Below are 13,281 nucleotides of genomic sequence, written 5' to 3' on the forward strand. Positions count from 1 at the left end.
AAGCAACTGTCACAGCAGAGGCCCAGTCTTAGGTCTTCTTGCTGCGAGGGAGGAGAGGATGGAGAGGGCTGAGATTGGCGGGACCCTTGTCCTTGCAGTGGAACCTCACCATTAGGGTTCTGAATGACCCCAAGCCAGATCTGGGGTATGGGTCTTTCTAAAAAACAAAATGAAATAAAGATGTTCCCCCAATCCTTTTACTTCAGGTCTAATAGTGTCCTTCCCCCTTTTATTCCCTCTGTATAGGTATAATATCAAGGACCAACCAATTGGCTTTATGTGCCTGGAATTAGCTCTTTCTCTAGAAATAAGTCAGACAGAGAAAGACAAATGCCATATTTCACTTGTATGTGGAATCTTAAGAACAAAATAAATGAACAAACAAAATAGAAACGAAGTGTCCTCCTTGGCTGAGGACTGTCTCCGGCCTGACTATAAATTTCCTAGTCTTGAGAGCTCCAGATGGTGAAAGGGGAAACATGTCTGAGGAGTAAGGCAGAGAGAGCACCACCAGCAGCCTTATTCTTGATAAACCACATTCAGGCCTGTAACAAACAGGGCTAGCCAAAGCTAACACCCAACGTCTTCTGCGAAAGCCTGCACGAACCCTGTCCTGTGACTCTAAAGAGACACAAAATGGATCCATAATCCTTCCATTTTCTCCCTTACCCCATTTTAGGCTTAGTGGCTGTTGATGAAAATCAGGTGGTGAGTTGCCACAGTCTACCTGATGATCCTTGGCAGCACCCTATGAATCTCACTACCAACTGTAAATGTTAAATAGAACTATTAAGGATGAGCAGCCTCCCAGTATGTAGAAAGAAGGGAAACTCTTGCGATGCAGGGTACACTTTGGAGCCTGCCGGTAATGCAGGGTGGCTGGGGCTGCTATTCCCTGGGCCTGTCCTCATCAAATGTTAGCACTGTTTTCCCTCAGGAAGGAGAGAGTAGCCACAGTGGCAAGAAGAGTCTTGGTGAGCACAGACCTAGTTACGAATCAGCCAGTCAGCAGCAGATGGAGCTCAAAATCAGAGTAAAGCACAAGGATCAGAATGATGGAGTAGACAAGACTCCCAAGAGTAAAGACAGAACTGAAGAGATGGATATAAAGCTGCACACACTTCTCCGATTTCCCAGGCTTGAAGCACCCTGCTGAGAAAATTCCCCTCACAGTCTTTGTATTCACTTATCTATAATAATAAAAGCATAATGTACTAATTAGACTGGACGACCTTCCGGACAAAGCTGGGGGAAGCCTGGGTCCCGGGTGCCAGAGAGAAGCCAGTGCTGGCAGCGGGTGGGGGGGGGGGGGTGTGGGGGGGGAAGGCCTACTCTTGCACGAATTTCGTGCATCAGGCCTCTAGTTTAATAATAATAGTTCAGAATCCCAGATGTAGAACAAGTAATCTAGTATCAGAACATTTATCCCCCCAAAAAAGGGCATTCCCCCTCTTCAGGCAGTCAGTGGTATGAATCTGAACTCTCACTCACATTCACACTGAGGTCTCTTCTCTGCATTTCCCAGGTTGGCTGGCACAGTCATCTTAGAATAACCCCTAAGTGTGAAATGTCTGTTCTCAGGAGTCATCATTTCCACTGTGAAATTCTAAGTGATAGAGAATGAAGACTAAGGACCCAAGATTAATTATCAGATTAATTTGCCTAAAACCAATTTACCTAGAGACAATTAGTCTAAAATAAATATCAAATCTGCAGCATTTTCAAAAGGATCTAGCAGATTCACCCTTTCACTTTTTAATGATGCTGTCTGTATAACCTTGAATTGTTAATCAACTGAATAAGCTACATGCCTGTTCATTTGCTTCGGATATACTGGCATTTTAACAGCATGGATGTAGAAGTTAGACCAAAGCATAAAATCATATTGAGCTTCGTTATTTTTTTTCAAGGCATCTAATTTGTAAAGGAATATTGGATTAAGAAACACACACAAAAAAAGATACACAAAATGTCTGTACCAATTATATTTATTGCTAGAAACTTTAAGCTTTTTAAAAAAAGTGTTTGAACAGTAAATAACATAAAGGTGGGAGGAAGCAATCTTATCATTTACAAAGTGCTGCAAATTTGATAAATTTATGTTACTGATAATTCAGAAGTACACTTGGATGAATAGATATAAATCCTTGAAATACCCAAAGCATGACAAAAAAGAATAGAATACCTAAATGGCTAAAAAAAATAAAAATAAAAAAATACCCAAAAGGGATTTGAGCTTTTGGCAGTGGTAGTAACTTTAAACACACAGGTTTTCAGTGAAACGGTTTTAAGAGATCTAGCTTTAGGTAAACGAATTTCAGCAAAAGTGAACTAGAACCCAGTCAAAGTGTTTTGCCTCTCTGGCGCCCCAGAACCTCAGAGTTTGGGAGTTACAGTAGATGTAATCCTGGATCCCTCTGAAAGGTGGCAGCTCTGGAGAAGTGAGCTGCTGCTAGGGAACCAGGTGCAAGAGTGACCTGAGAGAAGGGAGTGAGTAGGTGTGTGTGAGAATATGCCCATGGGTGCATATACTGGGCAGGAGGGCTCAATGCACTCATACCTGGGGAGTGTGAAGAGCTTGAAGCTTCAAAAATGTCTCCCCCAGCAATTCCATACCCCGAGACTCACTCATTACCACCTCCACCAGCTGAGGAGAAGTACAGGCACCCCGTTAGTCTTCCCAGGCTCACGTGAGTCCCTGAGAATCAGGCAATACAGGCAGCAGGCCCACCTGGAACTGGTCTCTATTCCCAGCCTTGAGGTGAGCAGCTAGCTCTCTTAGTCCTTAGACAAGGTGGCCAAGAAGTAACTCATTTATAAGGTCCACCTCTTCATCTAGATACAGAAATAAGATACTGTGGTGTGGTAAGAACCTGGTTGCCCTCCTATCTGACCCCATGTGTGGGGTACAAAATAGTCAGGAGCTTCCATGATGTCTTCCCTTCCTATAATCCAGGACCACAGCATTGCCTGATTTACACTTAGACTTATAATGGAGATACAGACTGGAATCAGACCTTTACAGTGTATTGGAGCCGCCTGTGTGTGCTTAAGTATATGCTACAGCACAGGTTGCACATGTGGAAAGGAGGCCGGTCACCGCCACCATGGTAACTGGAAGGTTCCTCCTCCACAATGCATTTGGAATGTCATGATCTTTGGGTCTCTGGCCCTTGGGGCCCTCCCCAAAGGACTCTTCTGCCAGGCCTGCAAAGTACATTCTTTGCCTCAGCTGGCCTCAGGGGCCCACTGGCCAGAGGAATTTGTCAGGGTGGTGATGGCAGCAGCAGTGACTGCAGCTCAGATATAGTTGGCAGGGGGCTGTCGAGCGTTGAGCCGCTGCATGTGACAGCTGTGGCAGAGCAAGTGCCCGTCCAGAGGGAAACAGCAGCAGCCTTCTTCATCACTCAGCTGCATCCGGCAGTCCTAGGGGAAAGGGACACCTAGTCACCTCAGCCCAGGCACCTTGGGCATTTAGGAACCTGCCCTTCACAACCCCAGACTTCTAATGACCAGGAGAAAAAAAGGTGGGTCGGAAGGGATGGACTCCCAGAAGAGAAACCTGAGAAAATACTTCAGCTGGACACCAGGTGTCGCTGCTATAGCAGAAATAATGAGAAAGGCTCCCATCTCCAGTGGATACCAGGAGACCCTATTCAGAAAGGATGAAACAACTAGGACCAGAGAGAGTGGCTGGAGGATGAGCTAGAGACTGGAGATAGGTCAGAGCACTTTCCCAGAGTTCATGGTCTGTACTTTCCTACAGTCAGGTCTAGGGCTTGACTCTTCCCTGGGTCCCATTCCAATTTCCCAGGAGCCCGGGCCCCCAACACTCACCTCACAGTGATAGCACTCAAAGTGATAATCTCGGTCCATGGATATCACCCTCACAATGTCCTCACAGCCCTGAAATAATGCAGACCCCCATGGAGATGAGAGCAGTTTGACAGCCCCAACTTCACCCTCCCATGTACAGGCCCCACCCACCCAATGGGAAGATCATACAAAGGCCTCCAGAGCCTCTCTGCAATCATCTGTAGCTTTCCGATGGGCTTTGCAAATCCTCCTGGAACTGCCCCCTCCCTTTCCCTGTCTCCAGGGGCTTGGCCTTGCCTATCTCTACCAGCTGTAGGGGAAGCAGAGGGAAGGGAAAGGGGCAGGCGGCATAAATAAAGGAGGTTAAGCTGGGGACAAGGAGGTCCAATAGGGTCTGGTTCCTCACTGGCTTTGGCTAAGCACAACCTCAGCATACACAGGATAAATCATTTCCAACCTTTTCCTACTGGCCCTGAGGATTTCCCCCCACCTTTTTCCAGCCCCTACTCTGGCCTCTGGTGACCTTGACCTCAAAGAAAGTCTGCCTCTCTGGACTGGGAGAGAAGAGACAGAGCCTGGGCCCAGTGAGGCTGTCAGACATGTCCAGGCCCGGATGTTAGGGTCAGGGTGGTAACCCTGAGAGCAGAGTCACACGGGAATCTTCCCAGAGTACATTCCTCAGCACCACAGCATCCCAAGGGAGTCCGGGCCGCACGTTCCCATCCCTTCTCCAGAGGCAGCAGCACTGGCTGCCCTGCAGGAGAACCCAGACATACTGACCTCTGAGGGGAGGATGGGTTGGCAGCAAGCCGCACATTTAGGAGCATAATTTCTGAAAGAGAGGGCAGAGGTGAGCTGAGATTCGGAAATCCTGAGCCCAGTTCCGCACCATACCGCAAGGGGCGGACTCACTTGTGGTAGTCGGTGACACAGTACACCTGGTTGGAGAAGTCTACTGTGAAGGGGATGCCATCCAGGCACTTGTTGCACACGATGCATCGGAAGCAGCCTGGGTGATAGGACTTGCCCATTGCCTGTAGGATCTGGCTCGTGGAGCGGGAGGAGAATCAGTCTCCCTCCAGTCCCACCTTCCCAGCTACTCACGCTGTTCCCTGCTGCTCTCACAAAACTCACCCAACCCCCGCTATCCTTCCAGAACAACGCTATGGAATCTGAGGGGACCAAAGAGTCTTAAAGTGGAGGCAGAGCCCTGGCCGGTGTTGCCCAGTTGGTTGGGCATTGTCCCGTGCACTGAAAGGTTGCCTGTTTGATTCCCAGTTAGGGCACATGCCTGGGTCGTAGGCTTGATCCCTTGTGGAGGGAGTGCAGGAGGCAGTAGATTGATGCTTTTCTCTCCTCCTCTCCCTTCCTCTCTCTCTAAAAATCCATTTTTTAAAAAGTGGAGGCAGAAACCCTGAGAAAGGTTTAGAGAGCAAACAGGCTAGTGGTTCTCAGCCCTGGCTGCATAAGGATCATCCAGGGAGCCTTTAATATTTTTATCTTTAAAATCCTCACCTGAAGACATGCTTTTATTGATTTTAAAGTGAGAGGAAGGGAAAGAGAAAAAAACACCTATCAGTTGTCTCCTGCACACACTTTGTCTGACCGGGGATTGAACCTGAAACCTAGGTATGTGCCCTGACTGGGAATCGAACTAGTCACATATTGGTGTATGGGATGATGCTCCAACCAATTGAGCCACCCTGGCCGGGACACCCAGGGAGCTTTTAAAGACCAGCAAAGCCTGGGTCCCACCCCAGAATTTTATCCAGGCATATTCATCACAGTGTCTGGTGAGGACCCAGGCTTTGGCATTTTTCTTTGCTTCTTCTCAGGTGATCTGCTAGGCTGCCAGGGCTGAAAACCACTGATCTAATCCAATCCCTCTTTCTTATAGAAAAGAAAACTGAGTTCCAGCTGATCCTAGCTAGTAGCAGAGCGGGGATTCAAACCCAGAACCCCATACTCCTAGCTCAGGTGGAGGGCCAGGCCGTGCCTGCAGAATTAGGGAGGGGCCAGATCACACAGGTCTAGGGATGGCAGGATTAGGTGTCAGGACTTGATGTCAGAGGCAGAGAAGCCACTCTCAACAGTTGCTCTGGGAAGGAATGGATGAAAGTGATTCATCTGCTGAAGGTGTCCCCTTCCGTGCTCCCCCACCCCCAGTATCCATTTAGTCCCTGATTCCACCCCTCAGTCTCACTCAGAGTCTCTGCTGAAGCCATTTGCTTACCTTTTCCAAAATCAAATGACCACAAACACAGCATTTCTCAGCTGCCTCCTGAAACCCTGAAAACTAGAGACCAAGGGTAGATGTTATAAACTGAGAATGACCTGGTGGATGGAACCCCAATGGGCCACCAAAAAGGGGGTCCCAGTGTGGGAGCCAATTCTAAGCCCAGGGGATCCCTCTCACTCACCAGATAATCTTCCTCACAGTACACAGAGCCATTGACGCTGTAGAAAGCCTTGCAGCGCAGAGTTCGCCCTGGAAGCAGCAGAGAAGGGGCTGGAGCCTATGCTGGTGCCCAGGAACAGGGCTTCCCCACTATTGCTCTCCACTGTGGTGTGGTGTATTTAAATCTGGACTTTGGTGCTTATCCTCCTCCCTCCCCACACAAAAATCCCCTCTGATGCAATTCCAATTTGCTTTAGTCTCATTCCTGCCAATCTCCCCTCTTCTCTGCTCACTGCTCCTCCAGTTTTCTGTAACTCTGTCTCAAATGAGTGCCTTCCTCCCCAGTGTGTGGGGAGCCACCCAGGGAAGCAAAGCCAACCATAGGCTGGAGTACACTGTCAAAGGAGCTCTGAAAGCCCTAGCTGGTTAGAGTGTCAGCTCTCAGACTGAAGGGTCATGGGTTCAATTCCAGTCAAGGGCATGTACCTCAGTTGCAGGCTCGATCCCCAGCCCCTGTCTGAGTGTGCAGGAGGCAGCCAATTGATGTGCCTCTCTCACAGCCACATCCTCTCTGTCTCTCCCCGTCCCTTCCACTCTTTCTAAAAATCAATGGGAAAAAAATATCCTCAGGTGAGGATTAACAACAGCAGCAAAAACAGGAGCTCTGAAAAAGGTGGTGTACAATGTGCACAGGGATGATCACACTGTCACAGGCCTTGCCCTCTGGGACCTTTCAACCCAGGAGCCTCCTTGCATGAGCATAGCTCTCCTGCTCGCCTAGCCCTGACGGTCTCCCTCCGGGGACAGGCTCTAGGGAGGCCAGGACTTATTGGAGTTACTGCTGAGGACAAAGTGCTTTGTTTGGAGCAAAGTTGGTCCTCTTTCCTGCTGCACTAGGCTCTTCCCCAAGCTTAGAGGGACCCAGTCTCCAGGGTCAGAGGCAGCTCAGGATGTCCTATGAGCAGCCAAGGCAGGACCATTCCCCATGTAACTTAACACCTAGGAACTTCTCCAGGGCATCTAAATTGTCAGGAATGGGGGAGAAGTGAGAAGCTGACTTAGAAACTCATGAGACACAGGGGAGTACAGAGGAAAAGAGACATACCCAGAAGGGGTCCTATAAACAGAAGGACAGACAGACAGATGAACCTAAAGATGGACCAGGCAGAGGCTGAGGTGTGGAGGAGTGAGAGAAAAACTGAGTGCTGGAGTCAGACAGGCAGAGAGATAGGAGATTAAAGGGTTAGCAAAGGAATCAGAGTGGGTAAGCAGTGGGGAGGAGGTAATGAGGGACGTGAGGGAAGGGCTGGGGAGTTAAGGCCACTGGGAGCAGGTCCCCTCCCCCCCTTGCCTTGGGCCTCCTGAGCTAACAGCGGGCATTCCTGGAGCATGATGTCATCAGCTTGGCATGGCCCGGTGGCCTGCACTCTGGCGAGGTGGCTGAACTCTGACCAGCCAAGAGAAAACCCCCCTCTCTGCCCCCGACAGTTCTCCACTCCCTCAGCCCACCCCCGCCTTTCCTACATTCCAGTCTTTCACTGTCGCCCTAGGCAACTTGGCTGCCCAAAACCAAACCCTAGGGAGGAGAGGCTGGAGGGTCAGGCAGGAGTCCAGGCTGGGCAAGCAGGGAGGCAGAAAAGGAAGGAAGAGAGGGGAGGAAAGAGGCTGAACAGAGGGAAGATGACTCCAGAAAGCAGACCCAGCATGGGAGTGAGAGAGCCAGGTAGGGCACAGAGAAGGGAAGCAAGAGAGAAGGTGGGGCAGCAATGGAGGTCCAGACACATGGTGGGGACAGCTGCTCTGCGAGCAAATGAAGAGGCACAAGTTCTGCTCCTGCTTCCCTAGGCACTTGTGACTGTGTATGTGTGTGGGGAGTGCTTGAGGCCTCGGGCCCTGGTCCAGATCTGGGGGCAGCACTCACCACAGGAGCAGCAGACAAAGCACTGGGTGTGGTAGAGGCTGTCCAGGGCCTGGCAGGCGTTGCTTTGCCCGTAGATGCCTTTGTTGCACTTGATACAGGTGCCTGAGGGGAGAGATGTTGTCAGCATCACATCCTGCTCCCCCTGCTCAAAACCTGGGATTCCCGGTCTTTCCTGATTGTGCCAAGTACCACAAGTCAGAGCCTCCCTTTGATGGGCTACCTTCTGGGAAAAGAGGATAATAAGAAGTGGAATGAAGCAAGGTCTTGGCTGAGTGGATCCATTCTTATTTATTGATTAACCAACAGATATTTATTTTCTGAACATCTATTTTGTGCCTAACAAAAATATTGTAATCAATACTGTGGAAAACTGGAGGTATGTCAAAGATATGGTCCCTGGCCTTCAAATGTTTACTTTCTACTGGGGAGAAAAGACTAAGCAGGTAAAGTATGATCCTTGTTGCACTGTGTGGGACAATAGAGATGCCAGTCCATACGGGCCCAGAAGTAGACTCAAAAACACTCCCTAGGGAAAGAAGGCGGCCTAGAGAGCCTCTCTGGGACCTGTTTCTCCATCTGTAAAACGAGCTGGTATTCTGCTACAGAACGACTTCTCACTGCTCCAGACCTCCAGGCTTCCAAGGGTGGAAAAAGAAGGATCTGGCTCAGCAGTGGGACCTGTGCAGAGGGGACCATGTGAGCATGACTCCTGTGGGGAGGTGGCTGCTGAGAATGCAGGGTGTGTTCCCAGGAGGGTTGCATAGAAAGAGGGGGATGGGTGATAGAACCCCTAAGGTCTCTCAGTCATCTTCCATCATGGGAGGGTCAGATCTGAACCACTCCCCGCCACCCCCCACCTCCCCCTCGACCCCCCCCCCCCCCCGCCCCGCCACCCCACAAATGCATACACCTGGCTCTGGCACCCGCCTTTCCTGGGTGTGTTCTTTCCTCCCTCCACTCCCCAATTCCAGGCCCATGAGTGAAGGTGAGGGCCTGTCTTTGGGGAGCAGATCCCAACGGGCCTGCCTCACCCCGCCCCACCTCTCCCCCTCGGCACTCTGCCACACTCCTTGCCTGTTGGGGCCCATCCCAGTTTTTGCCCAGAGGCTTGGGAGCCCGTGCAGCAGCTGCAGCAACTGATGGGCCCAGGCCTGTCCTGCTCCCACCCTCTGGCAGCTGGGCAAAGCTGTAGCCAAGGAAGAGGGCCCCTACTAAGGACAGGAGTAGGAGGGTACAGTTAGGCTGGGGGTTCTTACAGAGGAGCCTACCTGACCCACAGGGAGAAGAGGCCCCTACCTCTGGGGTCAAAATGTGGCCTCCCCATAGGAGTGAAGATCTGCCCCAAGATTGCCATGCCAGGAGGCCTGGTCAAAGCCATTTCTTTGGGACATTATGGGAAGATAAGAGCAAACTGCTCAGGCATGTCCGCCTCACCACCTCCTCCATCCCAGATATCCAAATCTTGGTTCTTCTTGTCATTTTATTGCACTTTATCTGAATTCATTTTTTCTTTTGGCTCTGATGGTTTAGCCAACAAGACTCTTTCCATCCAACACCCATTTCTCCTGGGCCTCAAAAGAAAATTGCAAGAAGCATCCTGTTACTTAGTCTCCTTGACCAAAGCTTCTGCTATGGGCTTTCCTCTCTAACCGTAGAGGGAAAAGGATGGGGGCGATTGAGTTGGACCAGGCAGGCCCCTTCCAGTCTGTAGCCCTACTACCTCTGTACCTCCTCTGCAACGCCCCCTCCCTGGCTGGGGTTCTCTCCCTATTCACATTTCTAGCCATAGAGGTCTAGAGCAGGACATGGATAGTGAGAAAGGTGAGGAGATGCTTGGAAAACTGAAGAGGCCCATAGCCCTGGGGGTGAGCCCTCCACTTCTTCCGATTCTTCCTATCACAGTCAGATTAGTATTTATATAGTGAAGTGGTGCCTGTAGGTCTTGGCTAAAAGATATTTCAAGACCCCAATATCCCCCCATAGCTGAGACATAAAATCAATACTCTTAAAGATAACCACGTGGGGGCAGGGGGAGACAACGACCAGGTTTCCTTAACAGCAACAGAAAAATAAGAGGCGACTTATGGCTGAATTCTGAGCAGGTTATGGCCAAACTGAAGGCCAGGTTATTCTGGCAGTTACACAGGGTTATTCATCGGGGTGATGGTGACCCGGCGGTCATGCCTTCTGCCCTGACTTCCGGATGGGGAAAATAGAAGCTGCCACCACCAGGTCTCTGTTTAAATGCCCATGCACGCACCGAGCCAGCAGGGCTGGGGCGGGCAGCAGTAGGGTCCCTGCTTTCCGACCCAGAGCGCTCCATCCTTCCTCCCAGGCTCCATTTCCTCAACGGTGGCCACAGCTCCGCGCGTGTTCGGAAGCAGTCCCCCGCCCCCCATCCTCCTCACCCCACGCCTCCGCCCTGCGCGGCGCGGCCAGCCCCGCCCGCGGGCACCTGGAACTCGGGGACAGGAGCCGGCACGCACGCGGCCCGCCCGCCCTGTCCTCCCCCCGCGAATTCCCCAAATTCCTGCGGGCGGAGCCTGGGCCCGCGTGGGGGCTCAGCGCGCAGAAGCCTGCAGGGGCACCGCCACCGAGGGGGGAGCCAGGGGGGGGATGCTCTCACTGTCCACTGGTCCACTCCCAAAGAGGCCTGCTACCGCGGAAAAAAACCGAGATCCTAAAGCTTGGGGAACTGGGACTCACGAGAGAATCAGGGGGGATTAGAATTCAGCAGGATAGGTGTCCCCAGTCCATTTGAAACCCATTAGGAAGGGGAAGTCCCTCTAGCCTCTTTTCTAGCCCCGCGTCTCCGCCTCCGACCACCCGGGGCCGGCAATTTGGGCCGTCGGGTCGGTGAGGAACAGATGCAGTGAGGGGTCCCTTCCTTTCCCTAACCACTAATCTCACTCACCGAAGTAGTCCTCTCTGGCCTCGGGTTCCCGCATTCGGGGTCGGGCGGTCTCCGGGACGAACGGACCCGGTGGCTCCTCGAGACCAGACGGCTCAGTCCCCGAGGGATCCCCACGGGCACCGATCTCACGTCCACCTGTGCCCGCCGTCAAGCGCAGCAACGCTGTTAGCTCATCCTGATATCGGGCGGCCGCAGCGCAGTCCCCGTAGCCGGTCACGGAATGTCGTCCGGGTTGCGCCCCTCGTCTCTCCAAGGGCCCCGCCGCTCCCACTCCAGACCCGGCTAGAGACCCAGGGCTGCCCAGGGCCGGGGGATATGAGTGGCGGCTTTCCTGGCAGCCGAACCCCGGGGGCCGGTGAGCGCAAAGTCGGTCTAGGGCAGCGTGGAGCTCCGGATAAGTGGACGGCACCCCTCCAGGGGAGTAGCCCGCCGGAGCCCCAGCCAGAGGTGGGCCGAACAGGCATGGCCCGACGGGCAGGGGACTGCCGTGGCGCTGGTCGTAGCCCATGCTGATGCCGCTGGTGCGATTGCTGCAGGGTCGGCTACCTCCGGCTCCGCCAGCCCCCGCCCCGTCCAGCAGCAGGCTGCCTCGGGGGCTGGACGGCTTGCTCGCGTCGCTGGCAGAGCTACTGGCAAAACTGGAGCGGGGGCTTAGGGCTGGGGCCGTGGTCTCCAACCGAAAGTCTGGGTTCAATGACTGAGGTAGAGGCAAGGCCCGGGTGGGAGTCGGCCCCCCGGAAAAGGAGCCCTCGTAGCGCTGCGCCTCAAAGGAGCCGCGCGGGTTCCGCTCAGCGTCCAGGGGTCCTTGCTCCCGGGCTGGTTCCAGCGGCTCATCCCCAGGTCCCCCGGTAGCTCCACGGGGCCCTGATTTTCTAGGTCCCCCCGACCCACTCAGGCGCCCTTTGCCCGGCCCGGGGGTCCCATCAGACCGGCTAGATTCACCCTTTCTGCGGCCGAACTTAGCGCTGCCGGAGTCCGAGAGTCTTAACTTCTCCAACAGGCGACTGGCTTTCTCTCCTAACCGCTCCATGCCCTCGGGCCTGGGGCCTCCAGCCCCCTCCCTGCCCCGCACCCTGCAGCGTCTCGGCCACCGCTTCTCTTTGCCTGCGGCCGGGCTCCGGTTCCCCAGGGGCACAGGGTAGGCACAAGGATTTAGCGGGCGGCCCAGATGCCCGGCGCCAGGAATCCCCCAGCATCCCCCAGCAAGAGGGGCTGCGAACCCCCGCGCATCAGGGGTTAAGCAGGGCTTGAAGGGCCTACGGCTGTCCCGTCCGCAAGTCTATCTGTCCACGCGTCGATTTCACCAGCCGCCCCACTGCTCCCGGCCCCCGCCCCCCTCGCTCTCACACTCAGCACGGACGGAACTTCTCTCCCAAACTTTTGTCTGCCTGGCCGGATCTACTTTCCGGGAGGGGCGGAGCACCGAGTGAAGGAGAAACGGGGGTGTCTGCGCAGGGATCTCTGGTGCGCTGAATGGGGCGGTGGGAGCTGGTACTAACTGTGCTGGAGGTGGAGATTCGCCGCCAGAAGAGGGCAAGTTTGGGCAGTTGCTACTACATCACTCGATAATTGGGACAGGGAAAAGTTAGGGTGGGACTCTTTGTTTGCAGTTGGAATGCGCGGAGGGGCACGGTGGAATGTCGTGGTCTAGAACGGAGCGACGCGAGGCATGCTCTGTGCAAACACCACTTTGTTCCTAGTGTGGGGACTGGGAGAGATGAAGAGAGACTGATTGAGACAGGGAGGGATCCATAAAGAGGAAGACAGGGAAAAAGAAGAAAGGTAGGTACATAAAGAGTTTCAGAGACGCCGACGTAGTGTCCAGAAAGGCGAGGAAGCCCATGTAGAGAGGTGGTGGAAACAGGTAGCGAAAGGATAGGGAGCAAAGGAGGTTGAGGGTGGTGCAGAGACCAAAGGATGAATAGACTAGGAAAAAGACAAATTTGTTCAAGTCCAGAGAGAATGAGAGGATAAAGAGATAAACTGTAATAAAAAGACACCCCTTCCTGAACCCAAAGCTCTGTTTAAGGAGGGAAGGAACTTTAGTGTCTCCGTAAAAGGAGGAAAAGGTTTGGAACTAATCTCTAACTTCAGATTAGGACAGATAGACAGACACCCCCTGGTGTTGGGAAATGAAACTTTTTAGCAAATATTTCAGGTGACTAATAGAAGGTCTGGTTTTAGGGCTAGCGAATGCCTCCCTCCTCCCCCTCCCCCCACTTTGGTTGGCCA

The 13,281-nt window shown here is 53.0% G+C and overlaps 1 protein-coding gene across 1 annotated transcript; it reads right to left on the reverse strand.

Moving 5' to 3' along the window:
- Positions 1-1,971: 1,971 nt before the first annotated feature.
- On the reverse strand, positions 1,972-12,405 carry AJUBA (ajuba LIM protein). The gene is made up of 8 exons (XM_080659417.1): positions 11,050-12,405; positions 8,136-8,237; positions 6,237-6,304; positions 6,050-6,112; positions 4,729-4,859; positions 4,597-4,648; positions 3,838-3,906; positions 1,972-3,426 (listed from the first exon to the last, which is right to left on the reverse strand). The coding sequence occupies exons 1-8, from the start codon at positions 12,077-12,079 to the stop codon at positions 3,301-3,303; spliced, it is 1,641 nt and encodes a 546-aa protein (XP_080515543.1). The 5' UTR covers positions 12,080-12,405; the 3' UTR covers positions 1,972-3,300.
- Positions 12,406-13,281: the final 876 nt, after the last annotated feature.

This window comes from Plecotus auritus, assembly GCF_963455305.1.
Source record: "Plecotus auritus genome assembly, chromosome: 1".
In the NCBI taxonomy this organism is placed as follows: domain Eukaryota; kingdom Metazoa; phylum Chordata; class Mammalia; order Chiroptera; family Vespertilionidae; genus Plecotus; species Plecotus auritus.